Source organism: Simochromis diagramma, unplaced genomic scaffold, assembly GCF_900408965.1.
Source record: "Simochromis diagramma unplaced genomic scaffold, fSimDia1.1 OVJJ01000024.1, whole genome shotgun sequence".
Taxonomy (NCBI): domain Eukaryota; kingdom Metazoa; phylum Chordata; class Actinopteri; order Cichliformes; family Cichlidae; genus Simochromis; species Simochromis diagramma.
The window spans coordinates 1,364,467-1,384,236 of NW_024387332.1; the positions used below are offsets into that span (position 1 = coordinate 1,364,467).

Below are 19,770 nucleotides of genomic sequence, written 5' to 3' on the forward strand. Positions count from 1 at the left end.
GACCGACAACAGGCTAAACTCAGAGGAAGCTGAGGTGCTTCGGTCTGTGCAGCACAGTACAGGAGATTTTCTACCAGTCACTTGTGGCTAGTTCAGTATACTTTGCTGGGGGGAAGCTGGTGAAGAGCACTGGATCATCTGAGCTCTGGTGAAGAGGATAATCCTGACCACCTTCTGCAATGCAATATAGCATTTTGGCTGAGGTCCATTTTCCCAGTAATGCCAGAAAAAAAGCAGAAATAATAATAATAATAAATCATTTGAACTGGTGTAAGAAGATAATTAAACGATTAACTAAACAAGATGACGACAACCATCATTATGGATGGACTGTAACATATGAACAGCCCCCAAGACTCCTACACAGGAGAAAGATTGAACGGGGAGCTGAACAGTTATTTTTTGGTCATCATTTGACTGACATTCAAAAAAGTTTCTCGTTATTTCTTTTAAATAGCTTTCATTTCAGACTTTGAATTTCTTCAGCGTGATAAAGCTCTACGGTCTGCTGAAACATTGCATACCAACTGAAAGTCAAACTGAACTGTGGATAACGTGATTATGGTCATGCTGGTATTTTTGAACTATTATGATTTTAACATCAACCAAGCTCAGAATATAGAATAACAGGCGTTAAAACAGGATGTTGTTAAGTGGCTGGGTTCCTCCCTAACCACAGCTACTGAATATATTCTTACATGGCTGTCTTTGAAATATTTGAGCGGAGAAGTTATTCCAGCATGGGAGGATTTTTACAGAACTTTGGAAAAGGTTTCGGTTTGTAAAACTTGCCTCACCCAACTTTTAAAAGCTACCAGGCACCTAAAAGAATTCCACACATCTGTGGCGAGTTTTAGTGTCGTTCAGCCTAAAAATGAACCCTGGAGTATGGAAGCCCACAAAAAAAAAAAAAAAGGGATCCATAACTCAAAATTTCGAATTATTTTCTCGAAATTTAGACTTATTAACTCGACATTTTGAGAAAAGTAATTCAAATACTTTTCGCAAAATTTTGAGTTAATAACTTGAAATTTCGAGTTATGGATACTTGTTTTTTTGTTTGTTCTTTTAGTGGCGGAAACGGGCTTCCATACTGGAGATCTTACGTGAAATATTTTGTGAAATTTATGAGTCCTTATTGCTAATGTTCACTCGAAATTTCTATGCGTAGTTAATAATGCCACTTTCATATGTTTTTAGTGATGTTTTGTGGAGGGTCACTCACAGTACAAGAGAACAACGCATCGACATAAATGTGTTTATTTGACCATTTTATAGACAATTATCTCAAAGACAGCAGCGTCTGCCATGTTACTTACATGTCCAAGGTAAAAACTTTACAAAAATAAATAGCTTAAAAAGGAAGCTGTAATAATAGCATATTCCTTCACTGAAGGGATACAGGCCTAATCCTCCATCTCTTTTATAACATACTGTAAATTAACAACAGGAATGAAGAAATCAAATATACACACATGAGTCTGAAACATCTGCGAACATTTGCATATGATGCATGAACTAAAGGGAAAATGAATAAAATTACTGTTATTTTTTCATATACATGATAGATAATATGCTTGTCACTTAACTTAGTAATAACACCTCCAAAATAAAATATTGCAGACTGGTTGTACTGCTGTTTTGCTCAACTACACTGTGATGCACGTGGACATGGAACAAGGCTACAGTTACTTTACGGGGTCGAGTGGTCTGTCGTTGGGTTGTCCGATCAGAAAGACCAGACATGATCGAGGCTAATACATGTACAAACTGTGGGAAATGCCTAGCTTTTGATGTTGGCTCCAGCAGCCAGTAAATATAGTGAGAGCTATGGGTTTGCTCAACAATACTAACTCTCCAGATAAAACCATGACGTCCTCGTCACACGAATTTAACACAAATTACATTAATGTGTGTTTGAAAAGACGAAGCAATCACACACAAGTGCCTCAATCGTACGTCCGTACCTTATTTAAGGGCAAGTGGCTCGATCAAAGCTCTATAGGGGCTTGATTCTGTGGATTACAGCTGGAGGAGGTATATTTACACTGTGCTGGTGTCTGACAGCAGGTTTCATTGTTCTAGCCCCACCGAACTGCTGTTTATAGCAGACGGCCTCCAAAAACAATCTTTTAAGCTGGACTAAATCTCTCATTCTGGAGGAAACACACACACTGCACCTTCTCTTAGCAACTATGCATAGCATCACATGTACATCCTGAGGTAGATTTCCATTGTTTCAATAGTGGTTGTCAAATGTCAACAGAATGACAAAGCAATATTCAGCTAAAAGCCTTTGATGTGATTTGATGCAACCAGTTGATAAGATGGATGGATTATGAGGCAATGGGCCCTGGGATGTAGACGTTTAACCCCCACCCACCACCACTGCCACTACTGCCACTCCTGCGTAACAACAGGACCCTTCAGATTGAAAGAGGCATAAAACATCTTGCAGGTGAAAAAGAATGGTCATAATTATCATTTCTTTGGTTTTGTGGATCGCTCTGTGTGTGTTTGTAGTCATACTGTCCCTGATCTAATGGACCCCAGCATTATTCTTGGTGCGTCCGCCTGTTCAGTAATCCATCCATTGTTCATAAGTGCACTATGACCATGAGTCCGCTGTACTCGTGTTCTTCACAAGCAGTCCTGGTTGAAACATTCCCCAGACACCGGCTCTGGGATCTTTCTTGGATCGCACTGTTCTGCTTCAACAGTCTTGCCAGTGTAGTCTATGCAGAAAACGCTGCGGTGGCGCTCCCCCTGACCACAAGTTCGTGAGCAGGCAGACCAAGGTCCCATCTGCCATATGGGACAGGGCAGATCTGCACAGGGCCTGATGTCTATGGGCTTTAGGTCTTTGTCACACTGACTGGAGAGGAAGCCTTCGTCGTCCATGCATTCAACATTTCTCCTGGACCACCCGGATCCACAGGTCTTGGAGCACAGAGACCACTCGCCCAGCACCCATTCAGGCACGCCAAACGGATGAATCATATGCAAAGACAGGGACGAGCCCTTCTTCTCATTGGGTTTGTTCAAAGTCACATCTTTAGGGATGAAAAAAGTATATTTGACCTTGGGAGGGCTACCATCTCCTGCAGTGGCGAGGAGCTGGATGGTGATGGCCTCCTTGAGCTGCCTGAAGCTCTGGATCCTCTCTAGCGTCGTGGAAGAGCCGCTGTACTTCAGTACTGCGCCCAGCACCGGAATGTCCTGCTCAACCGTGGACACGGAGAAGTTACCATTAAGGATGTAACTGCCACTCTCTCTCTTTACAGCCAGGTAGTAGCCATCGTGCTTGATTCCTCGGTGGCTCCGCTGCTTGATGTCAATGTTAGTAGCGCCAGTGGGAACTGTGACAATGTCACTGTATCCATAGCTGATGGAGAAGAAAAAGAACAGATAACAGTTTACTATAGAATATCTTATCTGTGCATTAATTAGAACTTCCAGGTGAAAGGAGATGAACTTGGTTTGAAACAAAAGAAGAGTGAAACTATAATCAACCTACCAACATGTATGAAACTACTAATCTTATCTAAACTATGTTGAGTAGATCAGAAAAAGCATAAATAAAATGAGACACATAATCAGAATACCACAAATGGCTGGGCCAAAAGTTATGAAGAACCTAAATTGATATTTGGGGTGAATAAATTCTTGTGAATGGGCCTCAAGTACAACATAAGGAAGTAGAATTTTAAAAAAGATTTGTATTATAGTGGGCGAAATATGATCTAACAACACAATCAATTAATCAACTAATTAACTACAGTAGAAGGAAAGACATCAATATATTTGTCTAAGCCTTTTAGTGCTTTATCATTTTTATTATCACGTTCAAGTTCAAGTTCAAAGTTTATTCGCCACATGCAGTGGCAGGTTGCCCTGCAGTGGAATGAACCCGCCCCCCGATCTTACACATACAACACAGACATCACATGGGGATACAAGTCAGAGAACGGTTGCATTATCGTTGATCTGATCGGCTTACGTTGCTTTGTTGCTCGAGCCTGTGATCTTTCTACAGGTCAGCCCACTTCCTCCACACACTCCACACTTGTCCACTCTCTTGTTGGATCCTATCACCTGGTCGCAGCCTGCCTTCACACACTGTCCTTGGACACACACAGATGTGGTGTCAGGGCCACAGGGGGTCCCGTCAATCACCTGCAGGGATGGAGCAAGCATCGGTGGGTCACTACACATGTCCCATTCAACTATATTTTGAATACAGTTCAACATCATGTCAGGGTGTTCATCAGTGGATGGAGGTCACGGTCATGATGTTGGAGCTGGTTATGACACTGGCTATGAAGCAGAGCTGGGACTTCAGGAATGAGTGACGCTTTTCTAAAACCACTATTCTGATTTAAAAAACTGAACCAGTGCTTCAGACTACTGGCTTTCCTTTCATTGAGATTTGCTGTTGAGTGATGTTATTGTACCTTGGATTCAAACACCTTGAATTCACTGCTGCCCCGGGCCCTGCAGAACAGCTTGCACCTGTCTCTGGGAGAAACACCAGCGTACTTTGGTATCCACTGTTTCACGTTCCCGTTGTGGTCCAGGTAGTTGGGGCTGCTGTACTTCTCACACTGCTCCTCCCTGAAACTTTTACCTAACATGAAGAAACAATAAATTAAGATACTCTACCAAAACAATATTATTTGTATAATCTGAACACCTGATCAACTGTATTTTTATATTCATTAGAGCAACGCAGAAAAATAGATGAACACCAGCGGAGTCTGGATCAGGCTGGTGGACAACAATTAATTATGTAGCATCAAAACATAAAACCTGATTAGAAAACACTATATGGACAAACGTACTGGGCCAGCTGCACATCGCACCTACAGGAGCTCAGCCATGCTTGAAGCATGCAGTTTTTGTGGCGATGGAGGATGCTTCATGGCCGAGTTGGGGAGATTTCTACAAACGTCCCCTTTGCAATATTCACGCTCACAGTGAATCTCGTGATATCTAGAAGGGAGGACATTTCATGAACTGACTTGTTGCAGTGGTGCCATCCTGTTACAGCACCACACTGGAATTCAGCGAGCTCTTTAGAACGACCCATTCTTCTGCTAATGTTTCTAAAGGCAGGCCACACTGTTCAGTGCGTGACTGTAAAACACTCTGACTCAAAGATTAGGAGGCGTGGCCTGATACATTGGTCCATATGGTGTGTTTTTGCAGTTCTTTTATTGGTTACAGTGATACATTAGTGACTCCTCTGGTCTGCCCTCAGTGAAGATGTTTCATTGGAGTCTTTAGTTTCATGTCTACAACATGAGTCTTGATTTGTAAATTAGTGTCCACACTAGTGTCGCTGACATGTCCCTGCTGCATGGGTGGTCATTTCTGCACTCCCGTCCCCCCATCCCTGCTTACAAGATGGCTCAAATCACAGCATCTACATCTGTCTTTTATATGCAGGCTGTGGGTCAGTCTACAAAATGCTGTTTTTCGATTGAGCGTCCCCCTGTTGCCTCCAGTGCCGTCTCCCTGTCGGCCTGTGATCGTCTGAGTGCAAACAGCTGTTCTAGAGTCCGAGCAGATCTGTGCCAGCTGTGCCTCATCACAACAATCAAGCTCTCTACAAATATCCAACTCTGCCACCACCAGCCTGCTGCGTGCTTATGCAACTTCTTATTTTGTTGTTACTCGTTACAGAATCCCGACCCTCGTCTCCTCTCGCCTGCAGCTCCATCTGTAATGTCTGCAGCGTCAGACTTTTAGCTTCCAGCTCGTCACTTGTTTCCGTCCCTGTGTTACCCCTGCCCCAACCGAGCTCTGCTGCTCAAGTCGGAATATCACAAGTTTTAATCCAAGCCTGCTCTGCTGCCCCCGCTCATTATCTACAATGAATTGTCTTTTATCTACAACTCTGTAGAGAAAAGACAGTTGAATGTCGCAAAAAGCTGGAACGAGTCAAAACCGCAAAACTATAAAGTTGGATCTGCTGACATCAGTGGTCGGTAGATGTCTATAAGCACCTGTTTTGTTCTCCTGCTCATGATTTTACATAAAAATCTCCCAGACCTGAAATGCAGTGTGGTTCAACAACACTGGCAGTGTTCTAGATAGAACCAAGCTTAATGTGTTTTAATTACACAGTTTCTTCCAGAGTTTGTGGAGTGGTTTGAACACGAGCTAATACGTAGTTTTTTGTTTTGTTTTTTCCTTCATAAAAATGTCCATCTGTTGCAAAGCTTAATTTTCTTTTCTAAAGACATGGTGGAGCCTGGGGAAGAACACAGCACATTTCAGAGCAGGTTTAGAGAGTTTTTCTTAACGTTGCGATGTAGATCTTGGGCTTTGGCAGAGGCACTCGAGGATCACATCCTGTGGCCTAATGTTCCTGTGGCTTATGGCGAGGGTTGGGTTTGGAAACTGTGGCCAAAACATCATAAGGTGGGGTCAACGTGCGGTGGGGCCAACCCTCGCCCAAATATGTCAACACACCTAACATCTGGCCTGCATAAAGCGGATCTACAGTAGGTCTGTGGCAGCCAGACTCACCCCGGGTCAATGCTGCCAGTCAAGGCCAAATGTAGGACAATGGAAAGTGCAGATGTGGGACAAACATTTGTTGGGGGCAAACGATATAAGAAGCTGTTTCTTTGTTCATTTGAAAGCTGACCCTTACCTTCATTGTTGTCACATGGCTGTATGTTGCAGGACTGGTACTGGACCCTCTGTCCTTCACAGTACTTCCCTCCATTCTGAGGCACTGGGTTAGTGCACTCCCTGTAGGAGAACTCCACCCCACCTCCACACGTCCTAGAGCACTGCTGCCACGGTCCCCACGAGCTCCAGCCGCCGTCCACAACCATCTGCGGTAAAACACACAGGAAAAAAAGAGCAGAGTAGTTGGTTAGTGCTCTGAGCCAAAGGCAATGTCAGCTGTGCAGCCTAAACCACAGTCTGGGCTTCTGGGTTTGAGGCCGCACAGCGTGTTGGCATGCCGCGACTCGAGGCTAAATCTGTGTTGAAGTTCGGCACGCGCCTGCTGTCTGACTCTACCCACATTCCTGCCACATGTGTCACTCACTGCTAGTAGAACCTGCCATGCTCCAAGTTTGTACGTTGAGTGAGTATGTGCGCGTGTGCATGTGTGTTTGCTAGCAAGGTTGTTCTTTCCAGAAGTTTTATAAGCTTGAACCACATCCCAACGGCCAGCATGTCTGGATTCATAAACAGATGTGTATTCAGAACACAAGGAGAAGGTATCAAGGCGACCGACCTTAAATAAGATGCTGAGATGTTCTTTGAGGAAATCTAAAAAGGTATCGTGAAGGATCTGCATTTCAACTCGCCAAAGTCAGACACAGCTCAGTTTATAATGCGTTCTCTGAGCCCTTTAATGTCTGTACTTCAACTTGAAATCGCAGCATTTATGAAAACGAGTCAGGTCTCAGCTAATGCAACACTTTGTACAAACATGCAGAGTTTTGTATTATGGAAGCAGTGAGATTCTCCACCACAGGGAATATTTTGGCCTTGCTGACTCTCATCACTTGTCTGTTGTTAGCGTATTAGCTTTGCTATCTGCTGTCATCTCTCTGCTATCATTGTGGGTTTGAATCCACAGTTTGGGGCGGAGCTTGATGGTTCTTACCATATTTGCGTGGGCTCTCTGTGGGTATTCCAGCTTCCGCCCACACGCCAAAGACATGCAGTTAGTGCATTTATGTTAATTGGAACATCAGATTAAGAATAAACTGTGAGAACACTCGTGCATTATCCACAGCTTATCTAACGCAGCATGAGCAAAACCTCCAAAATGTGCTGAGGATGCCGGCCTCATTAGAGCTTTATGACTACAAACCTGATTACTCTGTTGAAAGGAAGTGACTCATCAGACACTGTGAATATTCTTTGGTGGTGAGCCAGTGAAATAAACAATGTCAGCATACAACATGCAAGAAGATGGGAACAGGGTCCAAAGACTGTCCAAAGCTTTGTGTTTACGCCCTTTTTTCACTGATTCTGAAGCTGTTAGTTTGATCTCTCTCCAAACAATATTGACCGAACCAGCAGCAAAAGAAGATCCAAACTACGCTTCACATAAACATCGTCATGGATTCACTCTGACTTTTGCTGTTTTGCTTCCACCAGGATAAAATCACACTTCATGCACAGCTCTCTCTCTCTCTCTCTCTCTCTAACAGTTTCCCGTCTAAAAATCTGTTTTCTGCATTATTCGCTTGCTTGTTACGCACAAGTCTATCGTTGTTTACAGCCTGTCGGCTGCTTTTACTTACTTCCGAAAAGAAAACCTAATTTCTGCCGTTCAACAGGCTTCTGAACAAATTTAAACTTTTTAAAATTATGCAAAATGCAAAACGCCGTGTCTCTAATAAAACCGCTGTAACATCAGTGGTAACGTTCATATGCTGGTTAATGATTTTCGTTCATTTTTGATCTACTGCAGAATATTTTTATAAAATCCAGACCAGGAAAATCACCTTCATGCTTTTCTGTGTTTATCTTCAGCGACTTTGACACGAAGGCCTCTGCTGTGATGCTCACACCTTTGATAAAGTCCGGAAAGTGTCAGCTTCCTTCTTATAGATACAAAAATATGTAAATGTACTGAACTGAATTATAATATTTCTGACTGTGTGAGGCAAAATTTCCCAGATTTAAATCGAATTGAATTGAATTGAATCGAATTGAATCGGAATCGAATCGATTCTAGAAATCAGTGGCGATACCCAGCCCTAATTTTGACCCTCGTGTGAAAATCTTTGGTCTCAAAGCTGCACTGATATTTCTTTTCTTCCAAAAGCAATCGTGACCTTATGTTGTCGCCACGGCCACTACAAGCCTAATCACCTCATGGCCTTACAAGGATGGTGTGGCTCATGTGTTGGGAAACAGCTGAATGAACAAACGTCAGCCTCACTTTTTCTTTTTTACCGACTGATGAGGGGAAAAACAAAAATCAGGCTCACTAGCACGGCGGCACAAAGGCAGCAGGTGCACTGATGTGAAACAGGCATGCACGAGGTGCATTTCTGCACATCTACCTACAAACTGTGTCCCTTTCTTAGTTGTGTGTCACGGTGAACGTATTTCTAAGGCTTCTCCACAGTACTCTGCAAGCATATCTTTCAATGTACACACTGATCATGTGTGAGCACTCAATAAGAGCTGCTAAGTCGGCAAGTTTGGATGCAGTATTTGTGTTGTGAGATAAAATTCCTGCTAGCAATACTTCCAATATTTGACCAATAATACAATAAAAAGGTCAAACTTTAAAATAAAAGAGGTCGTGTGGGAGGGGCACTGACTCAGTAGTGAGAATTACACAGCTGATACCGCGAGCTAATGCTGGTGTTCATAGCTGGTAGCTGAGATACTTCCGGTCCCTGTTCATGAAAGCAAAGGATTTTACTGCCATCAAATGTAACTTAGTAAGGTGTCTTTTAAAAAACAGGGAAAAAGACTCGGGCTTACCAGTGGCTTCATCGCCTCATAGACTGGCACGCAGACGCCATGAAGGCAGCTTCCATTGGCACTGCAGGGGGTGCCATCAGCCCAGGGCAGGCTCTTCTTGGTAGAGCATTCCAGCGTCCCCTCCTCCTGACACCACAGCTGGCTGCAGATATCGCTGTCGGAGGTGTTGGGGCAGTGGACGAACTCCTCTCCAAAAATCTGCTGGCACTGCTGGTCCACGCTGTACTTGGAGCCTGGCAGCTCCTTTGGTAGAGGCATGGCGCTCTCTGGGACATCGAGCAGGCAGTCCCCTGTGGTTACAGCACAAAACAAGTCCGTATGAGGCCGATTATATCGGGGTTTGTGGAGACTGTGGTTCTCGCGGCACAGTGACAATCGTAAATATGCTGCGTGTGGCATGACAACAGTGGGAAAGTATTCAGTGCAAGCTGTGTCCTGACTATAAAACGGAATAATTTCACTTTAACTGATGTAGTGCATGTTTATAGGCAGCCTAATGCTCTGAATCTGGACGTCTGACAGGCAATCCAAATCTGATTGTTTTCCATTATTCCTCTAATGATCTTTATTGCATTCAATAAGCTTTTGTCTGGAGCTGTCAATGACATCTGCGGTTCGGAATGAACATTCTCAGCCACATGAGTTTTTGTTGGAAACATTTTCCAACTGATAAAGAACATATTTTGCTGACACCAGCTGTTGCTTTTGGCCGAGGAGGTGGGGAACAGGAAGAAGTCCATATTATGACTCAGTGGAAAAGAAGGTTCACTGACAGATCTAGCAAGGATACAAACAATACAAGATGCACAACAAGGCAGGGGGAGAGGGAGCAACAGAGGTAAGGCAAAAGAAAGAGAGCAGGATGTGGAAACCTCGGGCGAAATAAATTGAGCGTCCAACCCGTAATTTAAGGGGAGCGGCACGTTTAAGCAGGAAAGCCTCGGTTCACGAGAGGATGAGAGGAAGCGTATGTTTTATACATCTCTGAGTCAGCCCTAATAACAGAGTCACAGCGTGGCAGGCAGCCACACTGGCACAAGACATTAATGTCTGCTGTAGAGCAACAAGCTGCAGTGTGCCTCACCGTGCCCGTTGTCAAAGAATTCGGTAACGTAGAGCGCGCTGCAGGGCGACCAAGGCATGGTTTTGTTGAGGCTGACGAACACAGGCGCCATCAGGTGATGACCTCCCAAATCCCCAAAGAGTCTCTCACACGTCTTGGAGTCATCATGAGGCATGCTCAGCACATGACCTGCAGGAGGTGACAGTTTTTGAAGGTGCTTGAGTGTTTAGGAATGACTGAAAACTCTCGATCTAAGAAGCTTTTCCATAAAGCCGAGGATCGCGTCAGCCCCCCCAATGCGACCTCACCGAGCTCGTGTGCAGCTGTGAAGGCAGCTTGCAGGCCGTTGTCCTCGATAACCGAGCAGCTTCTCTTGGGATCGCACATCGTCCCGACATCGGCCACGCCCAGCGTGTCGCAGCTCTTCTGACCGCAGATGTTCTGGAACACAAACACAGAACAAAAATGTCAGATTTGAATAAACTGAAAAAAAGAGCTACTTTGTTTCTCCACGATTACATGTTCGTAGTTTCACTTTGGTGGCTTCTCCTTACATTCACACCAGCATCTCGGACGTTCTGGGCTTTTCAAATACAGGAGGGGAACGGGTTCTCCAGATAAAGCTGGAATTCAGTGAAGCTCCATGAACTTCAAACTCCAGCAGGAAGAAAGAATAAAAAGGACGATCGGTGCCACTCCGGTTTCTGCTGCAACGTTCAGAATTTGATGTAAACAACATGGAAGAATGGATCCGTCCTGCCTTGTGTTAGCAGTTTGTCCTATTACATCACCAGACTGGTGAGCATTAATGACCTGGGTATTTTTCTGACCACGTGCAGCCCTTTATGTGCACGTCTTCTGATGACGGCACACCACAAAGCTTCAGTTATATCAAACTGCTTTGTTGAACACAACAATGAGTTCACTGTTCTCAGATCTCAGTTCAACAGAGCACCTTTGGCATGTTCTCGAATCGCAGACTCACATCACGGAAGTGTAGCAGACAAGCCTGCAGCACTTGTGTGATGTTATTGTGTCAGTAACAACAAAATCGCTGAGGAATGTTTCCAGGAACGTTTCGTGTTTGTGCCACGAAGAATTAAAACAGTTCTGAAGACAAAAAGGGTCCAAATTCAAACAAAGTGTCCCGTGAGCACAGTTGCCTTTAGTTTCTAGGTCAGCTGTTTGGTCACTTTAAACTTCCCGTTCTACTTTGAACCAACTTTTTCGTTTTTGCTAAATTGCTTATTTATTGTAGTCTGTTTATAATTAATCACTGGTTCAACTTTTCATCAGTGGCTGCTTGTTACAATATTCGGTTTTTAGAATGAGCCTCTGGAGAGTGAAGCTAGCACAAGCAGTCCTCTTACAGTAAAGGTATGTACAGAGATCTCTATATAATGTGCATTATGCCAAAGTAAACGAAGCAGCAATTTTAAGATTGTTAAAAAGCGTGAGTGTGACGTGGAGCTGGGGAACCGAGTTTCGTCCTCTGTGCAGTAAAAAGCCTGATTGTGTTGACCTGCTTGGACTCTCTTGGACTCTCTGACTAGTTTTCATGCACACTCAGTAGCAGCCTGAGGTGTTACAACCACCTCCTGTGTGGATATAGTTTGGTGGCTAGCTGCATATTAACTCAGCGAGTGCAGCTTTGCATAAAGTTGGAGCGCTATGTACAGTAATGGGACAGCTGCACTGCTGCTAAAACTGCGTTTCACTCAAACTAAATTGAAAGATTCAAACTGAAACAGGCGACGTCCGAATATTTTATACATCCCAAATATTTGCGTGATAGCTTGTGGATATATGGCACTGCAGGCTGGACTGTTAAAGACTTAAAGCCATTATTCTGTCAAATAGTAAATACAGTAAATATATTAGCAACCCTTGATGACTGTTATATAACCTTCACCATCTATTAAAAAAATCAAAAGCATGTTACTCAGTGTTTCCATCATTAAGCAAAAGCAAATAAATATCCGCAGCTGTCTGCAGCTGTGGGAGAAGTGACCGTGTGTTATATCAGACATCTTTCCTTATTTCTGTGTAGCATGGACAGATGCATCCACGGCCTCGCCTTCTCTAAAAAAAAACACGAGGCGGGACCTTCTGTGATTGGAAAGACATCTGGACTTGGAAACAGGGACTGAATGCAGCTCGGTCTGTGTTTGCTCACCTTATTACACAACAGCAAAAGATGCCTTTCATGCAGATGCAAGACTCGACGTATGGGTCAGAGCTCAAACCGCAATGTTGTACAAACACACACGCGGCGAGACCGCAAAGATGCACGAGTGAAATGTTTCCAATGCATGCAACCCGCCGCGAGCTTTGCGTTTTACGCAGCGTCAGTCTTCTCTTTTGAAAGCGGCTTGCACGGCACGCATTTGCAACCCCGAGCAGGCCACATACTAAAGCTCGACCGTTTGTAGGGGCACTAAAGTTAGCTCATCCACGAGGAGCCTTTTGTCCTCTGCATTTCAAAGCGTATTTCTGCGGAAATGGAAAAACAAACAGAAACCCGGGTTTGCGTGAATGATGGTTTCCCCCAGAGAAAAGCCGCTTCAACAATCCAGCACAAGACAGCACAAAGCCATATGTTCTCTCCATTATTTCTCAGATCCGGGGTCAGATTTACACTCTAACGTCATTCTGTAGGCGGATAAATGCCAAGCCTGTCATCAAATCGAGCCGCAAACCAGGGCACTTAGCTATAAAAATGTAATAATAGAGAAGTTCCTCGCCTAATGTATTGTCTGCTAACACCTTGTCAACACGCACATACCAGATGGAAGAAGGCAGCCAAATGCAGCAGAACAAGCCAATCGCAACTCAAACCCCGAGGACTTGTGAACTTATTTCCTGTCGAAGCATCCATAAAGAACAGTTTGTTTGCTTGTCTTTGACATTTCCCCAGCTTGGAAAAGATTATTCCATCTCTGCAGTCTGGTTTCAGCATCTTTAATTGACAGCTCGAAAGTTTTTCTTTTCTATGGGTTGTTAAAGAAATAACGCATGACAACGGTTGGTTTAAAGCGAGGCGCTGTTTCAGCTGGGAGACCTCCAAATGCCACTACAGCTGCTCTAAAGTGCACCTGTGCCACTGTGTGGCACTTTGGCTTAGATAATTGCTGGGCGGTTGGCTTTGCTGCCTGTGAAACCGCATTATGCTCCCACAGCTGGCGGGGCACTGAATTCCACCAGAGATTATTTTCGGACTCATTCTTGCTGGTTGTCTTCTGAACGGGAAACAAAATCTGCCAGAACGTGATGGTGAGAGGACCGTCCATCCTCCGTGAAGCACGGCAAAACCGCACTTTGAAGAAAAAGCTTGACTGCTGTAACCTATCGTGGTGACTGACTCTGTGTCAAGGTGTTTTTTACTAGCACACACACACACACACACACACTGCATGAACTGCTAAGATCGCGTTCAGATCGTTCAGATCGCGCGAACAGGTGTGAAATGTGTGTGTTTAGTTAGTTTGTTTGTTTGCTTGTTTTAATCAATTTTAAATCATGCTTTTTATTTGTTTTTGTTTCTAATGTCTCTGTAAAGCACTTTGAATCACCTTGTTGTTGAATTGTGCTATACAAATAAATTTGCCTTGCCTTGCCTTGCCTAAACACGTCCAGCTGAGGGCACACAACCTACTTTGTATCACACACGTGTTACTTCAGAGGATCCTAACATTGATGAACGTTTCAAATAGTAACAAATAATCCGTGTGAGGTCAAATCTGACTTTCTTACTTCAAACTATTTTTTTTCTACTTTTGGATCTGTATGATGTCACTGTGAGCAGAGATCCCTAATACACTCATCTCTGTTACCATCTGTTGCTGTGAGTGTACAAGCCCCACCCACTTGGTGGGTTTTATTTATGAAGAGCAGCCAATCAGAAGAAACTTGGCTTAAAAGGAGGGAGAGGGGCGCTGGGATGGCTGCCATAAACTTGTAGTTCATTTAGTCGTGAAAAAGCGTCGCACAGAGTCCCATTACGACTAAATACGACGCAGAACTACTTTAATAATATAATGTAGCTGTAATAAATCCCCTTTAAAAGCATTAGCCTTAGCTCTGTTTTAGAGAATCATACATTAATTCTCCTTCTTTAACTTCCTTTATTGCTTTGTTTGCTAGCAGGTGGCATACAGTGAGTTTATGTGAACATAAATTAACACTAGAGAGTGTCTATATGGGTCCACACCTCTGAGTGTTAAATACAACACTGTTGAGTGTTAAATTAACACTTTTGACAGTGTTATATGTTTAAAAGTAACCTAGTCAGTTTTGAAGATTAACAATGGCTAACACTGAGCAGTGCTGATTTTCTAACACTGGAATATTTCTAACATTTTGAGTTATTTTCCAGTGTTAGAAAACCAGCACTGCTCAGTGTTAGCCATTGTTAATCTTCAAAACTGACTAGGTTACTTTTAAACATATAACACTGTCAAAAGTGTTAATTTAACACTCAACAGTGTTGTATTTAACACTCAGAGGTGTGGACCCATATAGACACTCTCTAGTGTTAATTTAACACTGGAGATTTTGCTGTGCACCTTCAGCAGTGGAGAGAAATACTTGTACCTTTTACAGGACACACAGGAATTTGTTCAATAAAACGTTAAAAAAATATAATTTATTTGTTAGCATTTACATTTTTGCTTCATGACTAAATCACTTCCCATTGTTAAACCTTTCAATGAAACCTGAAATACTCCGGTGTTCCTCAAGGATCAGTTCTCAGGCCACTGCCGTTTGCAAATTATGACTTAATGAACACTTCACAGTAACTCTTAATTTTGCCTGTTGGTTTTAATTGTGTCTCAGTTACTAAATGGCTGAGTACTCGTTTGCACAGTCCAGATGTCGTCGCGCGATCTTAGAATTTCAATTGCAAGATACTAAACAATGCCTTTATTCAGGGATAATGATGGCATTTCTCTGAACTTGTGCAGTTAAAAGCTATAAATAGTGTAGTTAATGACTTCTTGTTAAGATGTTCATCTTGTTTAAAAGATAAATGTTTAAAGCCTTATTTGCAGATGATGCTGTGTTTTATTTCAAAGACCTAAACAGCTTCAAATAAAACAAAAAATGAGAAAAATAACAAAATCAGATGTATGCTCGTCTGCTGGCTCCTCACCTCTCTAGTGAACAGCATGGCAGTGTCGTAGTGCTCGGGATGCCTCTGGCTTGGTGGATTGAAGCGCTGCTGCCAGGAGCAGAAGTTCCTCAGAGCCACACCTCCATTGCTGGAGACCTCCGGTCCAATTTCCTCGTCTTCCACCACCAGCATCTCCACCACCACCATGTTCACAGAGTTCTTTATGCTGGGGTGCTTATAAAGCTGGGCGGCCATGGACATGAGGGTGAGGATGTAGTGCTGTGGAGGAGAGGATATTTATGATTCAGCCTACAGATGTGTTTGGAGCCAGGCTGGCTGTCCCTCGCAAGTGTGGGATTATAATAAACATACACGTGATGGTAATGAGAATTTTTTTATGAAATCTTGACAAGAAAGCGTGTGCATGTGTGCGGTATATTACTCCAGGGGACTTTAATGATGTTTTGTGTCTGCGGGACAAGCTTCATTATAAAATTTTGAACAGATTGCAAACACATTTTTGCCTTTTCTTACTTTCGAGATGTGCATGTGTAATCGTGTAGAGGGGCCAGTGTGTTGGTTAGCTCGGCTCTAACGTGCCGAGCCTCGTTTGATGCCTTCAAATGGAAAAGAGACTTTTTCCAAATGCAGTAATTGCACAAAAATAAAAGCATAAACACTATGAAGTACTACTCACTGAGCACATGCGTGTTCTACAATGGAAATTAAACTGGCTGATATGTGGAGCTGTCCTGGACTGTATGTTACTGCTGCAGCAAACAAAGAAAAGGAACGGATGCCAACATCATACAAGATGGCCAGAGCTGTAGGCAGACAAACCGACATGTATTTGCACCTGTGGCCTGAAATCATTTTTCCCAAAGTTACTTGTCCCGTGACACTGTCATGGGGCGACTGTGGCTCAGGGGATTGGGAAGCTCATCTGTAACCGGTTCGATCCCCCTGCTCTCTCTGTCCTGGTCGTTGTGTCCTTGGGCAAGACACTTTACCCTACCGGTGTTGGCCAGAGGGGCCGATGGCGCAATATGGCTACAACTGTAGCTGCCTCCACCAGTGTGTGAATGAATAGTGGAACTGTAAAGTGCTTTGGGTGTCTGGAATTATTATTATCATTAAAGGAGACGCGTCAGGGATTTCCACTGAGCTGCTGTGTCACCGTGTTTCAGAGCTGCCAAATCACAGACAGTGTGAGCGGCTTTGCCGTGATGTGTATTCTCAGTGAAATCATTTTTTCTAGGGTGGGTTGATAGTCCCACATTGAAAGTTTTTCCACATGTGCTGTGAGCACACCCACAGAACCACATGTTGATTTTTGCCTGGGGAAACCAAATCACTGAAACGGCCCCTATTTGTAGAAAACTGCATAGAAATAAAGGAATGTGTGATTTGGGATGGAAAATCCACTGTGAGCCAAGTTTATCAGTGCAACCTTTCTCCTCACCTTGTGTCTGGTTGCCTGGGGAATACTATGGAGACTTTGGCAGCTGAGGAGTGACTTAAACACAAACAGATTAGAATTTGGCTGGTGCGGACTTTGGCACAGTCCTACTTATTACTGGTTCGGCTTTGGTTGGAACCAGGACTGATTTTAGATTGGAAGGAGGACGTAATAAACATTTAGTGCACTTTAAACACTGAAGGTTTTATGCGGGAGAGAAGGGCTGATTTAAAGAATCACGGAGTAAAGACAGAATGGAAAAGCTATTGTAAGCGCTGTGAGTCTTCCTGGTGATGCTGAGGCTTTGCTGCCAAATGGTGACCAAGTCCCTAGGAATGTGCTCTAGCATTTCTTGCATTTCTTTGACCTGACATCTTTCTGTGAAAAACAGGGAGCTCATCGATTTCCTCCCAAGGTCCCTCACTGACAAAACATGTTTTATGTAGCCGGAGAGAAAAACATATGCCTGCCTTTATATTTTCGAGTGTGTGAATCCTGACTTTGCAGACAGGATGGGAAAATTTAAAAAAAAAAAAAAAAGGGGGGGGGGGGGGGGGGTAATGGAATGACGTCTACAACAGCGGCCTGTTTATGGAAGAGTCTAAGCCAAGAAATTAAAGGCAAGCTTTGTTTGGGCGCCTAGTAAGTGTGTGCGTGCAGGAAAGAATGAGTTCATGGCGTCTGACCTTTATTTCATCTCCATAGAAGTGGGTCATGGTTGAGTCTGCTACCACCAGGGTCTCTATGAACCGTGGCGCGGAGACAAAGCGTCTCCGGCGTGGTTCCCTCCTTGCGTCACCGTCGCCGTGCGTAAAACTTTCCCCATTGTGCTGCTCCACGGCCGCGTGATCAAACGGGAGGGAAACACCGTTGCTCTCGTTGAATGTTCTCCTCCTGATGACGTGCGGCTCCTCGGCAGAGGCTGGCCCCGGGCCGCCGTGGAGTTTGGGCTCAATCAAATACTCTTTGCCCTCCGTTACAAAGGAGCCAAAGATGCCCGAGCACAGACTGACAGCCACGAGTGAGTTCTGATCTTGATCCACGTTCCCGGAGTAAAAGCAGCTCCTCAGGTGGCCCTCGCTCTCCTCTGACCTGTTCATAAGCTTCTGGGGGACGGCTCGGGCACCTGGAGCGCTGCGTAAAGTTCCAACTTCTCTGGCTTTGACGCGCTGGATGGTGAAGGAAGGCGCGATGAAGCTGGTGTCCGGGACGAGGTTTAGAGTAAAGTCTTTGCCAAACGCACTGAGGACAAACCTCGGCTGCTCCTCGCTTCTCTTCCAGAAGCGCCCGCTGGTTCTTGCATTTATCCGAACAGGTACAACATCCTCTGATTCAAACGAAGAGGCAAGTGCCGCGTTGACTACGCACAGGAGCGAAAAGAGCAAACACGCAGTGGCACACATCGTCTGCAGACAGAAACGCGCTAAAGAGTGGATCAAAAATAAAGACTAACAAAGATGATGTCCTTTCTCTTCTGCAGTCGCAATAACGTCTCTACTGAAATGAAAGTGAGCTCCCAGTCAGAGTGCTGCTCAGCTTCGGCCAGCTATCATTCCCTGTTCTGCCGCTCACCAGCACCGCTGCAGTCTGGACATATCGGGGGTATTTATACTTTCCCTTCTTCTCTGGACATGAGGGGGTTTATTTTTGATATCCTCCGTTGCTGGAAATTCTCCTCCCACTCACACTTCATGAGAAACTCGAGGATAAAACGGGTCCAATAAGAATGGGCCGACACTCCCCCCTTCTGAAACAGCTTGACAACCGCGCTCCTATTATTAACCCAGCGTGCTGTATGGCAGCGACAGGACATCTATACTACGCATAGCTGGGAGTCTGCTACGCGAGTTATTTCGGAGGTGTGTGAGTGGCAGGCCCCCACAGGGCCCGAGCCCCCCACCCCGCCCCTCTCCAAATCCGGCCTGCTTCATCCCCCGCACAAAAGAGCAAGACGAAGAAAGGCGCCGAGTTTTCTTGGAACTGACCCCGAACACTGGGAAACGTCTAATCGCGTTAGTGATGATTTTGGATGGACGTTATTCTTCTCATATCTCCAATATGTGACGTTTGAAGAAGCTTCTTTTTAAATACTAAAATAAACCAAGATTTTACACACAGTGAATAAAAAACTGCATTTGAACTGAATGTTAAACTCATCAAATAATCAAAAACAAATGCCAAAAAATTCCTGCGCCCCAAACAGATGTACAGATCACGACATCTACCAGCAGATGGCGCCAAAGCACAAGGACCGAGCGTTTGTGCTCACTCTTCGTTAGACACTAGGTGTCGCTGTTTGCCCAAAAATCAAGTTTCTGTTTTCACTTGTTCCCTGTTTTCTTTAGCAGAAGCTGGAGACGTGTGGTAGTCTGTAATGTTGACCATTCAATAATATTAGAGTCATTACTGTCATGATGGCAACACTTGATTCTAGGAGGGTTTCGGTCTTGTTCCCAAATCAATCAATCTCTGTTACGTTTTCATCTGTTTTTGCCGAACAGAACAGAGGCCAGCGGCTGGAGCCCATCCTCCCTGCCCCCAACTTTGTACATTCACTGCTGTACTTTATTAAATTACAGATTTAATGCCCTTGTACTGATCCAGCAGTACTGAAGTCACTCAAATCACCTCCAGCTGCAACATTAAAGTGACATACAC

At 44.2% G+C, this 19,770-nt stretch overlaps 1 protein-coding gene across 1 annotated transcript; it reads right to left on the reverse strand.

Annotated features, from left to right (window-relative positions):
• Positions 1-1,244: 1,244 nt before the first annotated feature.
• On the reverse strand, positions 1,245-18,938 carry LOC120718071 (A disintegrin and metalloproteinase with thrombospondin motifs 8-like). Its single transcript, XM_040006388.1, has 9 exons — positions 17,799-18,938; positions 15,693-15,932; positions 10,849-10,981; positions 10,562-10,729; positions 9,478-9,767; positions 6,662-6,848; positions 4,455-4,627; positions 4,001-4,176; positions 1,245-3,385 (listed from the first exon to the last, which is right to left on the reverse strand). Exons 1-9 carry the CDS (start codon positions 18,513-18,515, stop codon positions 2,641-2,643), a joined length of 2,829 nt encoding a protein of 942 aa, XP_039862322.1. The 5' UTR covers positions 18,516-18,938; the 3' UTR covers positions 1,245-2,640.
• Between the last annotated feature and the right edge of the window lie 832 nt (positions 18,939-19,770).